Genomic DNA, 16,804 nt, shown 5'->3' with positions numbered 1-16,804 from the left:
GAGGCCAGCGTGCCCGCAAACTTGCCTGCTGGGTGGGTGACGGCGAGCCCTCGGGCAGGACCGACCTGCCTTCCGGGCTGCACTGGCTCCTTCCACTGATAACAGGAAAATCTAAAAGTAGCACCCGGTTCTATAAGGGGCGCTTCGTAGACATTCGCTATGCTGCCCTGGGCACTTCTAAGTATACAACTCATCAAAAATAATAGTATTATTGACAGGGGGGCTGGGTTAAAACGGTGAAGGCATGAAGGAGTACAAATTAGTAGTTACGAAACAGACCCGGGGTGCGGGGGCGGGGGCGGGGATCGCCGCGTGGACTGTATACATGTCCAACTTATTATTTTTTTTTATGCCTACAGCGCCTGGTCTTCCTAGTTGGTCTCCCATCCAAGTAATAACCAGGCCCGACCCTGCTTAGCTTCCGAGATCAGACGGGATCGGGCTCGTTCAGGGTGGCATGGCCGTAGACTCCAACTTTTTTATATTTAAGAAATAAATGGAAGAAAGTTCCATTTCATATAATAAAAAAGAAAGAATAGTAAAAACAACAGCAACGAGAGATGAGACTTTGATGATACTATGTGCCAGGCGCTGCGCTGTTCGCTTTTAAGTTCGTAACTTTCCGAACAGAAATAGCAATCATTGTGTTACGTAAGCAGCAATCAGAAGTAGCGCTTTTTGTAACACTTGCTGTGTGCACACCTGTTCAAAATATTTCAAAGGATATTAAGGCATTTTGGCCACTCTATGGGCATCATGTCGCCCCTGCTTAAACTCTCCAAAAAAAGTCCTGAAATGAAAGCGGGATCCTCTGTCCTACATGACCTGCCTGTCCCCTCCCCGCCCTCACCTTCCCCCACGTCTTGCCTTCATTCACTCTGCTCCAGCCGCGGGGCCTCCTCCCTGTTCCTCCAAAATACCAGACACCGTCCTGCCCCAGGGCCTTAGCACAGGCCGTGCCCTCAGCCTGGAATGCCCTTTCCCCAAGTGGCACATGGCTCGCTCTTCGATTCCCCATCACTTTCTCTGTCCGCCTTTATCTGGAATCATTCGGCCACCGTTACCTCCTTTATCGGGTGCCTTTTTCCCCTCCATAGTATTCATTTTAATTTAATTAATATGCTGTATACTTAGTTATTTACTGATAAAGCACATGGCTCTTTCCAGGCACCAGGCTGTGTGCTAAGTGCTTCACACGAACGAACTCATTCAATCCACACGACCAACCCCTCGGGTGGTTACAAATAGATAAACAAGGCACTTGCAGACTAGGATAAATGCACGGAAGGGAACAGAGCTGGGAGCGTCGGGAACAGAGCTGGGTGAGTCGGGGGAAGGCTTAGGGACTGAAGTTCAGGGAAGGCTGCTTGCAGGGAGTGACCTTGGAGCCGAGATGACAACAGGGCAGCAAGAGCAAAAGCCTGGAGGCAGGAAGCGTCCTGACAGGCTGGAGGGCCCGCGAGGGGATGGGCAGGGAGAGTGCCACACCGAGGGATGGGGGAGGGGCGGGGTCTACCAAGCCTGACTTGATTTTATTTTTTAACTTATTTTCTTTATTTTAAAACAAAGACAGGATCACCCACAATGCCGTGCTGAGCCAAAGAAAAACTCAGTAATACTGATTCTACTTAAAACGTTGGCACTTCATTCACCATGCATTTTTCTGGCATTAGTTTGAATTTTTTTTAAAAAAATTTGCATTAAAATATTCTTTACCTTGACTGAGTTTTCAGGCGTCCCCTTTAAACGCTGCTCCCAGGGAGAGCTCACCCTGGTCCCTGCCTGCTCCTCACAGGCCACTACTCTTATTACTGAGAGCTCTGTACTGTTCCTGTACCCACTTTACAGAGGGGCAAACTGAGCGAGGCCAGGTCACCTGGGATGTGAGCCCAGCGGGCCTGGCATCCTGGCATCCCGCACTTAGACAGCCAGGCCTCAGTCTCCTTCCCGGCCAAGCAAGGCTAATGGATGACTACAGTGAAGCCCTTGGAATGGATTCGGTGAGTTGATGGGGGAGGCTGAGCATAGCGCCTGCGACGTCCTAGTGCTCCATAAATGGCTACTGTCATGACTGCTACAGGCAGCCACCTGCCCAGCCCCAGACAGGAGCAGGGTATCCGGCCTAGGCGAGGAGCAGAGCCAGGATGAGGGGTTGCATCCTCCCAACAGCGCTCTGCCCCAGTCTCAGTGGTCCCCGGTTCTCAGCTAGCAGCCCCAGGCTGGGCGGGTGGGGCTGGGGCTGGGCCTGGGCCCGAGACAGGCTTTGTCTCCATGGAGACCCGATCAGGATGCTCCAGGCCTTGTGGGCTTTTGATGTGCTAGAGAGTGATTAAAAAGAATAAAAATAAAACCCCCCAGCCCTCCTGTGGGCCAGAGATGAAATTTCTCAGCCTCTTTCTTCCCCCAAAAACAAGTTCGGGGGAAGGGGCAGGGAGGAGCCCAGTCTGCCTTGGGTGTGACCTCTGGGAAACTAAATCCAGCATTGCACCTCCTGAATGACACTAATCTCTGGAGCGCGTTCCCTAAGCCGGCCGACTCAACTCAGCCGTGTCGGGAAATGGGCCAGGGCACACGGGCATCACTGCAGGAGGCCACGTTTGGGTTGTCACTGAAGAAGCAGAGAGGGTGGCAGCAGAGCCAGGGGGCGGAGCTGGAGCCTGGGAGGCTTCCCAGAAGTCAAAAGTCGCTTGGCTCTCTGGACCCATGTCCTCACTTACCTGCCCCAGGGGCCTCTGCACTTGCTCAGTGTCCTCCCAGAATAGGGTTTCTCAAAATACCTACACGAGCTTAAATAAATGTATCTCATCTTAAAGGAAAACTGGACATTTGGGGGGTCATGCTCTCTGTGGGGGGCCATCCTGGGCACTGTGGAAGGTGGAGCGGCATCCCTGGCCTTGCCCCCTTGGTGCCGGGAGCACCCCAGTCGTGACAACCACAGATGTCCCCGGACATGGCGCAGTGTCCCTTGAGGGGGCAGAACCACCCCAGGTAAGAAGCACAGATGTGGACAGGTGAGGGGCTGACCTTGGCAGAAGGGCGGGGTTGGGGTCAGGAGCAGGGCCCGCCATGCTCTTCCCAGATGTCACTCTGCATTTCCCACAAGCCTTCAGGCAATGGGCAGCAAAGGTGTGGGGAGGTGTCCACCGTGCTCCTGTCTCGACTTTTCACAACAAGACTCTTATTTCTGGGGTTGTGGGTGTGAAAAGGGCTGAACCCCTCGGCGAGGAAGGAGAAATGGATGTTGGTACCTTCTGGGTGTCCGATGGCTGACCCCTCTGCCAACGTCCTGGCTTCCTGCTTGAGGGAGAGGTGATGGACAGGGTCAGCGGGTGGGACAGGGGCCCACAGGGGCCCAGCCTGGGGCTGCCCTGTGCCAGGGCCTCTGCCCTCTGGCGGTCTGAGGGGTGGCCGGCCTCATCCCCGCTGCCCGCTGGCCCTGCTCCTCAGAGTCCCCCACACCCTGGCTGCCCAGGCTGCCTACAGCTCTTCAAGCACATTCCCAGGGGCTGAAGTACCCCGACTCCAGCAGGGCCAAGGGGCTCAGATATGTCCCCTGGGAGCACACATTGAAGTCCCCACGTGTCCCAGATGCCTCCTGCACTCACACCTCTAAGGACACAAAGCAGCCAGCTCTGGTCGCCACCTCCCCCTCCCCCGTGCCCCTACTTCCATGGGGAGGAGCTGCCTGGTGCAGGAACCTCAGCCTCCGCCTGGGTCCTCCCAGGGCCCCGGCACCCCATTTGGCTTCAGGGATGAGAAAGGGTTCTTCACCAAGCCCGCTCCTCGCTGCTCCCTCTGTCACCAAGTCCCACGCCCTGGACAGGGTGGGGGTGACGTCTGAGGCAGAACCTGGCTGTCCCCGCCCCTCCCCCATCCTTGGATGTGGCCCTGCCCGTCCAGCCACAGCCTGACCGGGAGTGGGGACACCTGTCCCGCAGGGCTGACAAATTCTGTCCCGGGGAACAAGGGGAGTCGATGCCTCACCCTCTGTGGGCCACATTGAACTTGGGAGTGTTCAGTGGGTTTTTTTCCAAAGTTAGGACGAGAAAGGGGGAAACACAGTCTCATTTCCGAATGAGCCAGGCCCTGTGTCACCGTAACTTGGGACCGAAGCTGCCTGGGCTCAGACGCTGTAGGATTCCACGTATGCAACACGTCCAGAACGAGCCAGTCCACAGAGACAGGGAGTGGGGCAGTGGGTGCCAGGGGCTGGAGAAGGGTGTGTGTGACTGCTAATGAGGACAGGGCCTCTTTCTGGAGTGATGGAATGTTCTAGAACAAGACAGGGGTGCTCGGTTGCACAACTCTGTGACTGCACTAAGAATCACTGAGTGGCACACAGCTAAAGGGTCGATTTTACGGTATGTGACTATACTGCAACAAAGCTGTTTTTTTTTTAAGTGCCAACTCTGCCTCTTTTTTGCCACAAGACCTCAGAGCTCACCTGTCCGAATTTCCCTTTGTCCTCTGTAAGTCGTAAGTAGAAGCGGCTATGTGATCCCGATGTACAAGGAGGGACAGAAAGAGAAGCGTCCCTACGTGGTGGCCACTGGAGTGATCACAGCTTTGGGCAGGTGTCACCGGTAGGCGCGGAAACTCAAGGGTGACGTCGGAGGAGCAACAGGGGACTGGCGCCGTCTCAAAGTATCCGTCCCCAACTGGCACATCAGTCACCAAGGGGACGGGAGCGACCCCCCAGTGGAGAGGGCCAAGGACATCCCACTACTCACTTCGTTCAGTGACATGCCCGCCCCCGTTTCCAAAATGCATAAGCTGAACCCAATCCCGCAGAAACGCCATTTACAGGGTACGCAGAGGGTTTAGAGAGCTCTGGTGACTGTTCCTAGAACATCTCTGCAAATATGAAACAACATCACAATAAACAGGGAACAGAAAGGAGGTGATATTTGTGGAGTGTGGGCCACGCACCCCATTTCCCCGCTGAAGCCGCGCAGGTAAGCTGCCCCACGGCCTGCCCAGCTACGGGCTGGTACCGGTGTGGCCCCGGGTGCAAGCATCGCTGTCGCTTTCCCGTCCTTGGTCCTGAGTCTTCGGGCCCCGGGCAGCGCTGAGAGTGGACTGAGGATGCCGTGTGACGTGGGCCGATGGCGAAGGCAGGCCAGGCCCTCGGAACCATGTTCGTCATGCGCCCCACCCAGAGGCCCTGCTCAACCTGCTCTGGACCTTTTGTAGGTCAAACAGGTGGTTAAGGGTCATCAGTGACTCTCAGAACCGAGACTGAAATGTTGAAAGAAGCCACCCACGTGTGTCCATTGCAAAAGAGGCCCGTGTTGCTGGCTGGTCGTGGCCAAAGCTTTTCACTACGAAAGAGAAGAAAACAGCAAGATTTTCCCGAAACGCGCTGGGCGGCGAACTTTTTGGGTTCGGCGGCCGCACGGTCCCTCCTGCGACCACTTGGCTGTGCCCACGCAGTGTGAAAGCCGCCACCGGCGACAGGCGACCCAGTGGGCGTGGCAGTGCGCCCATCAACCTTCAGTGGGCGTGGCCTGCACCCAGCAAACTTCAGTGGGCGTGGCCGTGCGCCCATCAAACTTCAGTGACGACAGGCAGCGTGCCAGACTAGGCCGCGGGTGGCAGTTTCCTGTCCTCTGGTTAAACATCCCCTCCCGGTGGCCACAAGACATCTACGAAGGTTCGTGGCGATGGAAAGTTGGGCGACGACTGTGTCCCTCTTCAGGGGACTGGGTAGATGACACGGCGTGTCGCCTGAGCACAGAGTACTAGACGGCCGTGCGAAGGACGGCGAACGAGCGTGCAGAACGGAAACGAGTTAACGCAAGACGAGGACGGCAGGCTACTTACGCAAGACGCGCACGCGGCGCCGAAGAAAACGCCGCCCGCCGCCAGCGCACTCGTGAACGTCCGCGCGAAAGTGAATGGAAAGGGCGCAGGCGGAGGACGATGCCTCTGGGCCGGAGGGGGACACACGAGGCGGTTCCAGGGAGCGTTGGCTAGTGTTTTACTGCCAGGAAGAGGTCAAAGCCGCTGGATGGGACCCCTCTGGGCTGCCGGTGGCAGATGCACCAGCCTCCTTGGAAGACGCCTTTACCCAAAGCTTCGTTGCCACCCAGGCTGATGGGGACCCAAGGTGGTGCTCGCGGCACCGAGGGAGCCCACGGAACGAACCGTGACGTGTCTGGCACGGGCGGCCTGGTCGCATTTCATCTTCGCAAGTGTCCTCAGGGAGCGTGACCTTGCCAAATGTGAGTAAGGTCCACAGCCTCCTCTCCGGGGGCTGCCTCCGCCCCACGGTTCCCCCCGCCCACGGCTCCCCATCGCACTGAGGGTGAAATGCAAACAGCTCGCAAGGCCGGTCTAGGGGCTGACACCTCCCCCACCCCGCCCTCCAGGCCTAGTCCTGCCCCAGGGCCTTCGCACGGGCTGTGCCCTCTGCCTGGGCCACTGTCCTCAATTTCCAGGGCTTAATCTCATTCCGACTTTCCGCAACACCTGCACCCCAAAGGGAGCCAACATTGCCCCTCCAGCTTTTACTTACTACCTGTCCCCCACAGCGGACGTCAAGCCCCAGGGCAGCTGGGACACGGTCCCTGTTCTCGGCACACAATGGGAGGGCCAAATATCGGTGAACTTAACAGTCGCATAAGACTCATCTGCAGTGACAAGATCAGCGGCAGCCTGGGGACAAGGAGGGCGCTGGGAGAGGGGAGGATGCTGCTCATGACCTGGACGGGACGATGGCTCCCGGGCCTGCCTCTCACTGTGTCCCGTGACACCTACAGATAGCTGTGCAGAGAAACACAGAACTGTCATGACTCCTATGTCCCAAACGAGATTGCACGTACACAAACCCAGGGACACCGGGAAACAGGAGGAAAACACGGGGGCATGGTGCTGGCGGCAGCTGGGGTCGGTGGTGGCTTTCGTTCTCCTGGTTACGGTCAAGGAACTTTTTGTGTAAAGGAAAGGAAATATCGGCCTGTTAGTTAATGAGGAGGTGGGCTGGCCCTTCCTCTAAACCCTGGGGAGTTTTACTGAGGCCAAAGCCACATTGTGGCCTTAGTGGGCGGAGGGCAAGGGAGAGGGGCAAAGGGAAGAGGAGGCAGCCATGACCTGAGGACAGGGGACCCACCAAGGAAACCCCAGCAGTCCCCTCTCGGTTCAGCCACGGCTCAAATCACCTTCGTGGCTGCCCCTCGGTGCCCTGGGAACCCAGCGCCTGTTGGGGAGGTCGGCTCACCTTGGTCTGCTCCACCGGGTGCCGCCCTCATCCCCCCAAATCCCACCCTGTCCTCCTCCAGGCAGCCACCAGAGGGTGCCCGTGAGCACCGGTGTCACCTGGGCCCCTCCGCCCACAGCCCCATGGGCTCCCACTTCCCGCCAGGCCAAAGACCCCACAGCTCACCTCCTCCAACCGCCCCTGAAGCCCTGTCTAAACTGCACCTCCCAGCAGCACATGTCCCCAAGACCCCGTTTTGTCTGGGCTCCCTCGTCCCCCTCCCCACCCCCACCGAGGTAAGCTCCTAAAGGCAGTTTTTGTTGACAGTTGCATCTCGCAGTGGAAGTTTGTGGAAGCTCTGAGACCAGGCAGGCCTCAGGAATGCCCAGGCCTGGAGTGGGGGGCTGGGCCCCCCACACTCAGGGACGAGTTGCACTGAGCATCCGGTTGTCGCCCCAGCTGACCTCCTTGGAGCCTGGCTTAGGGTTGAGGGTGGGCCTGGCCAGTGGGGGAGCCTCCCACAGCCTGCTGCCCACCCCGTAATGATCGAATGGTGTCCCTTGGCAACCTCAGAATGAAACGTTGCTTGGAAAGAGGGTCTTTGCAGATGTCGTCCGCTGAGATGGTTGAAATGGAGTGGGACGGGCCCCAGACCCGATGACCGGCCCGATTGGAGTGACACACAGCAGATGGAGACAGAGACGGGAGCGTGAACCGCACGCTGAGGAGCGCGGGGACAGACCCGCCCACACCCCAGGAGCCCGGGCAGAACACGGAGGGCGACTGTTCAATATGGCTTTATTTTCTGGTTGTCCACCTGTGTCCTACACCCGACCGGAACTCCGAACCATCCTGCGAAGTGGCCCTGGGGTGGGGGGCTCGCTCAGCAACCCCAGACACTGCCCTCTCCACCACCATGCTTGAGGGTGAGCCCACCCAGGCCCCCCACCCCTGTGGCATGAACCCCAAGAAGTGGCCGGGCACTTGGTAAAATCGCTAGGGGAGATGGGCCACCAGCAGAGCGAAGGGGGCATGAGGCAGAAAAGAACCTGCGGCCCCCGCACCGCCCCCAGCGCGCCCCCAGGCCTGGCCACCAGCTGGGGCCTGAGAGGCTGGAGGACAGGAGAGCCAGCCCTGCCCAGGAGAAAGACAGGTTTGGCAAAGGGGGTGGGGTGGGGCAGAGGTGGGGACACGACCCCCAGAGAAGCCCTGTCCCTCCAGTTAGCTGGCTCCGGGAGGGGACAGCAGCAGGCTGGGCGGGGGTGGGAAGGCCAGTCCCCAAGCCCCTTCGGGCTGCTCAGACCTCCCTGGTGGTAGAGATGCTCCCTTAGCACTTAACTGATCGTATTGCTCATGAATTGGCACACTCAGGCCTCCCTGAGGTCCCCTGGCGCTGGCGGCCCCGTTCCCGCCCCCAAGCTCGTGGCCCGTGAGGCGCCTGGTTTGTGGGGTGAGGGCTTGGTCCAAGCTCCCACTGAACCTACACCTGTCCTCCGGGTCCCCCAGGCGTGTCCTCAGGAAACGCTCTCCCTTGATCCCCAACTGGACGTCGCTCCCCCAGGACACGCCCTCCTGTTCACAGATGAGGAAAAGGCCCAGGAGCCACGAAGCAGCGAGTCAGCAGAGCGGGGGCCTCTGCCCCCCAGGGCCCCCCCCGAGGACCGCCTCCCTGGGGGCCCGCGGCTGGGCCCCAAGAGGGAAGACAGCCTAGCGGAGGTGCTCGCGGTCCCCGGGGTGCAGCGCGAGGCACAGTGGGGGGGGCTGCTGTCTCCAGGGCACCAGACGGGGTTCAGGGGAGACGCACCCCTCAGACTGGCCTAGGTGGTGGCCACAGGCTTCCAAGGGAGGAGCTGTAACCCTGGGACCCAGAGGCCATACCTGCCCCCCTCAGACAAGCAGGAGAGCACCCGAGTCACCGGGGAAGGGGACACGCGGAGGACAGCACAGGCACCAGCCTACAGTCTGCGGCCGGTCACGGGCAGGAGAGGGCATGAGGCTGTGCTGGGAGCTCCGTCACCGCTCGGCACCCTGACGGCTGCAGGACCGGCCTCCTGGCCAGGGTGCATCCGCGGTGTGTCCCCAAGTCCGTGGCCAGGCCCCAGAATGCCACCAGCTGCTCCTCTGAGGGAGTTCGAAGGACAAAACAAAGAATCCCCCAAGTCCTCAAGAGCAACATAGAAAAGCTCTGTAATTCGGGGTGCAGCTGTGGGGAGCCCCTCCGGCCACAGTGGGGGGCGGGGGGGGCCACGTCACTGCGTCTTCGCCTTCAGCAGCAATCTCTGAACGGTTCTGTACAGGAGGTCGAAGTGCTGGGGGCACCAGGAGGGCGCCAGTGAGGTCACGTGAGGTCGGGAATAAACCCCACCGTGAAAGGCCCCAGGGCCGCCTATGCGGTCACCTGCTTCTGGGCAGGACGTGCCCGGCCAGGCCGCCCTCCCGCCCGAGCCCTGCCCGCTCACCTGCACGGCCGTGTAGGCCATTCCGAGGTAGGCACCGATGCAGACGGCCAGGAGCAGGTCAAAAATGGCTGGCTTGACCCTGGAGGGAGGGGAAGGGAGGGGTCAGGGGCCCGGGGAGGGCATGGGCCACGGGGTCAGCCAGCACGGAGGTGATGCCAGCCTCACCACTCCCTGGATGTCCTGTGGACTACAGTCCCCTGGGAAGTGACCCAGGGGGACACAGGCCCCTGGCCCAGTGCAGCTCACCTGTAGGCGTTCATCACCTGCTTCAGCTGGTCATAGAAGACAAACTCGGGGTCCCTGGGGAGAGTGCGCATTCTCAGTGGGCTCAGCCCGGCGGCCGGCCACGTCTGGCCCTGTGCCAGACCAGCCAGAGGTCCCACCAGCCCAGGAACACAGCAGGAAGCACCCCGTGTGCATGTCTGCTCGAGGCAGCCAGTGTCCCTCTCCATTACTCTGTCCATTACCCTGAAGTGACATCTTCTCTGTTGTTGTGGGTATTAAAATGTACTCTAAAAATGAAACATGGTTACCAGGAATTTTCCTGGTCCAGGAAGCATTTCTACAGAGGAAGGGTGACCCCGGCCTGGGACTCGGAGACCCTGGCCCCATGGCTGTGGGTCCACTCTGAGCCTGTGTCTTCTGTCCAAGCACTGTCTCCTGGGGCACCAGGAGTTGGGAAGAAGGCAGAGGCCAGCGAGGGCGCCGAGCAGTCTGGGGACGTCTCCTGCCTGTGGCCACCCACAGCGCCTTCCTACCACAGGCCCTGAGGCGCCTGCTCAGCTCAAGTGGGGAGCTCAATCTTGAGCAGAAAAAAGGCAAAACCCGGGGGGCTGGTGGTGGGGAGGAGCACCCCGCAAGTGGACAGCGACCCAGGGACAAGCAGCCTGACTCCCGGAGCACAGAAGCACCAGAGGGTGGGTCGGGGACAGGGCTGCCAGCTCTGAAATGGGACGTCAGCTCTGTGTGGGTCTCAAACAAGGAACAGGCTGTTAGCACAGACACACCCCAAGCACTGCGTGAGGTAAACTAGAAACAAGACAACGTGATGCGTATCCAGAACTCCAACCGAACTGAGCACTCCGTATTTTCTAGTTATCACCCTATTTTTCGTTCCACATCTCATGAATCTGCTTGATCTGGCCCGGGGTATGTGCACGTGTGCGTGTGCGCACGCGCGTGACTCTGGAAAGCCCACTCGGTGTGCGCATGGGTGGGGCAGGGCGGGGGCGGGGGGTGGCGCCCGCGCTCACCGCTTGTCAGCCTTGATGTGATGCTGCTTCACCTCCTTCAGGTAGCGGCCCAGGTAGTGCTCCAGCGTGCTGAGGAGGGTGCCGTCCTTGTGCACCAGCTGGGCGGCGCGTGGCTGCGTGGTGAGCCAGTCCATCACCGAGTCCAGCTGCTCCTGCTGGATCTGCTGCGAGGGACGTGCTTGTGGCCACGCGGCCCCGGCCATCCGCGCCCCGCGCCCCGCCCGCCAGGCCCAGGCTTACCATCTGCTCTGTGAAGACCGGCATGTCCGCGGGGGTCCCCTGCAGGGAGAGGGAGGGCAGGCTTGAGCCTCGGCCCATGGGGAGGAGGGCGGCGGGGCCCGGGGCAGGAGCGGCCTGGGGGCCTCACCTTCTCGGTCAGGTTGTAGATGACCCGCGTCAGGGCCTCCGCGATGAGCCTCGTGTTGCGCGTCAGGGTTTTGGAGTCGACCCGGGACCTTCGGGGGCACATGTGAGAGAAATGTACATCCACCTGGAATCGGCATCGTTTACAATCGCCAGAAAACACCAGACCACAAGAGCGACCGCACGGCTGATGGTGACAGACAGGAAAAGCCATAGCCTCCTCGGGCAGGGTGGGTGCCGGCTGGCCCGCACCCCGGGGGGTCGCCTGCAGGGCCCGGGAGGCAGGCTGGCTCCCCGCATCTGCCTGGAATGACTGGACGCCCCGGGCCTCAGTTTCCTCCCCTGGAACGGGGATTGGGGGACATGGCCTCCACGGAGGGCGGAGTGGCTGTCACACCCAGCAGTGTGGTGAAGTGTGCCCTAAAATTCACACCCGCCCAAACCTGACAACGTGATTCAATTTAAAAACAGGGTCTTTACAGACGGGATCAGTTGGGTCACACTGCAGGAGGTGGCCCTAAATCTGATGGCCGGTGTACTTATTAGAAGGAAATGTGGACACAGATGGTCACGTGACAACAGAGATAGAGACCAGGGTGATGTGGCCCTAAGCGAGGGACACCAAGGGCTGCCAGCAACCCCGGCCAGAGGAACTCTGGGGGAACGATGTCACTGACCCCAGTGGCTGTGAGGTGCTGGGGCCTCGTGGGGGAGGCGGGGGACTCACTCTCCCGGCCCTGGCGTCCTTCCCTTCAGTTCTCCTTTGCTCTCAGCTCCCTCTGACCTGCAGTGCCCTGGCTCACGTCCCTCGACTTCAGTGCCACCTCCTCCAAAAAGCCCTCCAGGAAGCCTCCCCAGTGCCCCAGGACCAGCCGACGTCCCCGCTATGCCTGTTCTCTCTGGGCCTCGCCTGTCACCAGGCTGGGCTGGGCCCCCTCCAAGACCACCTCGTCTCCCCAGCAGACGCGTGTCCAGTAGCTACACCACCGCCCAGGGCTAGCGAAAGAGGGCACAGCAGACGATCCCAGGCTCAGGGTTGGACAGCCGAAGCCACCATAAAACTGTGGCCCACTGAGGGCTGCCATGCCAGCAGGGCAGACGAATGGGACGTGAGCTCCCAAAACAGCGTCAGCCAGCGGCGCCAGCACCACAGAGACGGTGAGTGAGGAGGGTGAGCAGGGCAGGCTCCCGAAAGGCACAAGGGGCCCGGGAAGGGGACAGGCCACCATGCCAGGGCCCAGGGGCAGAGCCGCAGCGGGTGCTGAGGCGCTCGGGGCATGCACAGAGCCCAGAGGACACCAGACCACTGGCTGAGACGCCCGTGTCCCCAGCACCCCTGCTGAGCAGCCCAGGTGAGCCACCGTCCACTGCCAGGCCCGTGCTGGCCCCTGCCCACCACCTGTGTGGTGGGGTCACTCCCCGCCGGCGCCCTCGCTCTGGAAGAGACGACTTAGAACGTGCCTTGTCCACGGGGCCTGGCGGGCAGCGGGGGAGTGTGGGGAGGCCTCGGGGCTGTGCTCACCGCACGTCCATGATGCTGCTGCGCTGGCCGTCGCGGTGGCTCTCCAGGTGGGACAGGGTGAAGGCGGGCAGCCGGCGGATGGCAAAGCGCTCGTGCTCCCAGGCCAGGATGTCCTCCGCCAGGTTGACCTTCTTGTGCACCATGGAGAAGCGCAGCTCCGGGAACTGGTGTGCGGCCACCTGCGGGGCGAGGTGGTCGTGGGGTCGCCCAGTGCCCAGCCTCCTGGGCCGGCCGCACCCTACCGGCCTGTGGAGGGACACGGGCTCCTCCCCACACCGCCCATATCTGGAAAATGGGGAGAAACCACTGGCCCCCAGAAACCCAACTGAGGTCCCCTCAAGGCCCCAGGTGTGCAGAGCACCCAGTCTGATTCCCAAGTGACGATGACCACTCGCTAACGAGGGGCAATGGGGCAGACGTCTCGGCCTGGCTCATGTCCTTGGCCTGGCCCGTGATGCGCTGTCACCCCTCAGAGCCTCAGGGGGCCTGTCTGTGAAGTGAGCAAGTGTCTGGCACTGTCCGGAAGGCTCCCTCCCCCCGAGGGCACCCACCATCTCCAGCTCCCGCAGGAAGGCGTGCTGCAGCGTCCCCTCCCTGGGCGGCTTAGACACGTGCAAGTGTAGGCTGTCGCCCCGGCCCACGGTGTCCAAGCAGAGGACGAAAGCTACGTTGTCCTGGAGCAGGCTGGAATCTGTGGGCAGCAAGAGCTGACGGGGGAGGGCGAAACCCCGGGCCCCCGCCCTTCTGCGGTCCCTGACCCCATGTCCCAGGCCGCTGGGGGCCACTAACCTGTGTGGTCCAGGTTGTCTTCCAACCAGCGCTTGGTCCCCTGGTAATTAAACTTGCCCCCTCCAGAGGCAAAGAACAGGAGGTTATACCTGGCGGGGAGGGGGGAACGAGCAGAGGCATCAGCCATGGCCAGAGTGTTCGAATTCCCAATAAGGAGGACGTGGTCCCCTGGGGACAGAACCCTGACCAGCCGCTAGGGCAGTGACTCCCTGTCCCCCCACTGCTTATGACAGAACTGGGCCATCTCTGTGGGGCCGCCCGGGCCCTGTGGGGGTTGGGTAGCACCCCCAGACTCAATGCCAGAAGCCCCCCAGTCAGGACACCCACAGATGTCCCCTGACATGGCCCAGTGTCCCCTGGGGGCAGGGACAACCCTGGGTGAGGACCACTGATCTAGAGGCTTCTCTGAGCTCTGAACCCAGGAGACAACCTGGCTCCACCCGGCCAGGAAGGAGCCCCAGGGGGACAAAAAGGAACATGGCTTCGGCAGCTTTCCTGAAGCCGCGGCTGCGGCCGGCACAGTGGGCCCCACCCACCCTGCCAGGGGCACGACCATCCTTCCAAGAGACAGAAAGAGAGGACCACATGAGGATGGGGGCGGACAGTGGAGTGACGCGGCCACACGCCGAGGGATTCCGAGGACTGCAGGCAGCCCCCAGAGCTGGGGGAGGCAGGAAAGACCACGCCCCGGAACCTCCAGGGGGACACTGAACGGGGAGCACAAGTGTCGCTGTTTCAGCCACCCGGGGTGTGGAGCCTGGTGACAAAGGCTCTAAGAGACCGTCACCCTGGCCAAGCCCCCTCTGGCCCGGGCAGCGCGGTATGTGGATGAGCCACCCAGGAACGACCTGCCCGGCACCCGCAGTGCCGACACGGGCGGGGGAGCCCTGGTTTAACGCGCTCTTCTTTGAGAGTTTCTATTACCTGCAGCTGAAAGCATCCCCACCCCTCTGGGGACTAAGGGCAGCGGGGCCTCCTGGGTGGGATTCCGGGGGGTGGGTGTGGGCGGGGCCTGGCGCACGGAAGCCCTGGATACACAGACACTGTCAGTCTTGGGGTTGGCACTGCCCCAAGGCCACCAGACAAACAGAACCATTGCAGGTGTCAGGCTGCAGCGCCCCCCATGTCACTTACGCTGCGTGCGTGCGCTTGTAGGTGTACAGCCTGGAGAAGAGCCGGGCCAGCTCCAGCAGCACGGAGATGCCGCTCCCATTGGAGTCTGCGCCGTGTGACAGCCACTGCGGGCGGGCGAGACAGGGCTGGCCGTCACCTCCATGGCCACGCACGGCACCACGCTACCCTGTCAGAGCAGCAGTGGTCCACTCTGCCTGTCTCGGACCTTGGCCACAGTCCACTCAGAGCACCGCGGGATCGCCGGCCCCTCTGCCCAGGACCCCAGACTGACAGCACCCCAACTTGCACAGGACCGAGACCCTGGAAACTCGAGGCCCTGCTGGGTCTCCGGGCTCGCTACGACAGCCCCGTGCCCAGCAGGTACCTGGCCTCTGTCCAGCCTCAGCACGTGTACCAGGACCCTCACGCCCCCTCCCTGTGGGGGGGTCGGGCAGGTTCCCTCCAGCCAGACCACCGGCCTTTGCACTATGAAGGCCCGTCCCCCACCCGGGTTCCCTGGCTGACGACAGTACTCTCTAAGAGGCGACAACTGGTTCTGGGGGAGGGAAAATCATCTTGGACTCCGTAATGGCCTGGGCCCTCCCAAGGTCAGTCTATAGCCGACACACACTGAGTGTACCGACGGCATCAGAGTTCATGGGGACAGGGCCACGTGGTGCTCAGTTGAGAACTGGGCAGCAAAGGCCCAGGTCCGTGACATGTCCAGAACAGGCACAACCACAGACAGGAAGTGGGTTCAAAGTGTGGGGGGATGATGGTGACTGCTAATGGGGACAGGGTTCTTTTTGGAGTGGTGGAATGTTCTGGAATTCATAGCTCTCTCAAAGCGACTCTCCTGGCGAGAGGCACACCCCGACTCCGACATGTGCCCTGGCTTTGCCAGGCGGGGGCCACAGCCTGAGGGCAGGGCTGAGTGGGCCCAGACCACCACCCACAGAGGCCAGCTGGTTAGGCTGGCCCCCCACAGCAGCTGAGTGGAGCTCCAGGGGCTCCCGCCAACTCCCGACAGCCCCCAGCCCTAAACGCTCTGCAAACAGGTGGGTCATGCTGAGCCCCGCTGTCCCCCGGGGTCTGGGGCCTCGGACAAGCTGGGCAGAGGTGCCCACGTGACCGGCCCCAGGCGTTGGGTCTCTGTGAGGCCCCTGGGGACCGCACCTCACAGTGTGTCACGTCTCGTCTGAGGGGGAATGACCATGACCCCAAAAGAGAGGACTCTAGGAGCTATGCCTGGGCCCCCAGCCCACCCCCCACCCTTGCCCTCGGCGTGTCTCACCCCGTCCTGTCTCCGCACCGACCACGGCCGTAGGGGCCACTGCTGCTGAGTCCTGGGGTCCTCCCCACAAATTATCAACTGGGTATCTTGGAGACCCCAACACATACCCTGGGCAAGTTCCTGGCCCGGCCACCTATTTGCCATGGGACCTTGGGCACAAGACCCACCCCAGCTTAGCCTCAGCTTCACGATGACACCCACCCCACAGGGTCCTCGTGGGAACCTGAGATAACACCCTAAGGGCCTCAAGAGCGGATGCTGCTGCTGAGCGTGGCCGCTGTCCAGCAGACACTTCTGCCTCTGAGCTGGGCCAGAACACGTGGGAGGAAGGGTGACCCTCGCCCCCGCCAGGGCAAGTGCATACATACAGGGGCCACTCCGAAGGCGTCATAGTGGGCCACGATGACGATGGTAGGAAGGTCCTCTCCACCCAGCCCCGTCAGCCGCCCCTGCGGAGAGACGGGCTGTGAAATGCCGGCCAGCTGGGGTCCTGGCCACCAGCGACGGCGAGGCTGATCCCGTCAGCACGGGAGTGGGGTGGGAGGGGTTCTTTTAGGTTTGCCGGCTCCACAGTCTCTATTGAGATTAGTCGATTGAGGACAATGTTTGAACAAATGGGCGTGGCCATGTGCCAATAAAACTATTTACAGATACGGCCGAGGGCTGGACTTGGCCGAGGGCCGGAGATGGCCGGCCACCGCCCCGGCTCTGAGAGTCTGCCGCTTGTCTCCAGCGTGCCTCTGCCCCGGAACCAAGCCCGCCAAGCCGCTGTCTCGGAAGGCAGAGCTCTGCTGACGGGAGGGACGGTGTCGC

At 61.4% G+C, this 16,804-nt stretch overlaps 1 protein-coding gene and 1 non-coding gene across 2 annotated transcripts in view; both read right to left on the bottom strand.

Moving 5' to 3' along the window:
• Positions 1-350: 350 nt before the first annotated feature.
• Positions 351-469, bottom strand: LOC111747143. Its single transcript, XR_002783410.1, has one exon. It is a non-coding gene; the product is annotated as a 5S ribosomal RNA (ribosomal RNA).
• A 7,510-nt stretch (positions 470-7,979) lies between these two features.
• NCLN (nicalin) overlaps positions 7,980-16,804 on the bottom strand; it is a 17,802-nt gene continuing 8,977 nt past the window's right edge. The window contains exons 3-13 of the mRNA XM_011372703.2: positions 16,360-16,440; positions 14,719-14,822; positions 13,585-13,673; positions 13,347-13,486; positions 12,796-12,974; positions 11,278-11,365; positions 11,151-11,189; positions 10,911-11,074; positions 9,904-9,957; positions 9,658-9,736; positions 7,980-9,507 (exon numbers count right to left, since the gene is read on the bottom strand). Coding sequence (XP_011371005.1) covers positions 9,448-9,507; positions 9,658-9,736; positions 9,904-9,957; positions 10,911-11,074; positions 11,151-11,189; positions 11,278-11,365; positions 12,796-12,974; positions 13,347-13,486; positions 13,585-13,673; positions 14,719-14,822; positions 16,360-16,440 — 1,077 coding nt within the window. The 3' untranslated portion in view covers positions 7,980-9,447. The remainder of the gene's footprint in view (positions 9,508-9,657; positions 9,737-9,903; positions 9,958-10,910; positions 11,075-11,150; positions 11,190-11,277; positions 11,366-12,795; positions 12,975-13,346; positions 13,487-13,584; positions 13,674-14,718; positions 14,823-16,359; positions 16,441-16,804) is intronic.

The sequence above is a fragment of the Pteropus vampyrus genome, unplaced genomic scaffold (genome assembly GCF_000151845.1).
Source record: "Pteropus vampyrus isolate Shadow unplaced genomic scaffold, Pvam_2.0 Scaffold212, whole genome shotgun sequence".
NCBI lineage: Eukaryota > Metazoa > Chordata > Mammalia > Chiroptera > Pteropodidae > Pteropus > Pteropus vampyrus.
Note: the sequence above shows the minus strand (reverse complement) of the source record. Positions and strands in the feature narration are given on the sequence as shown.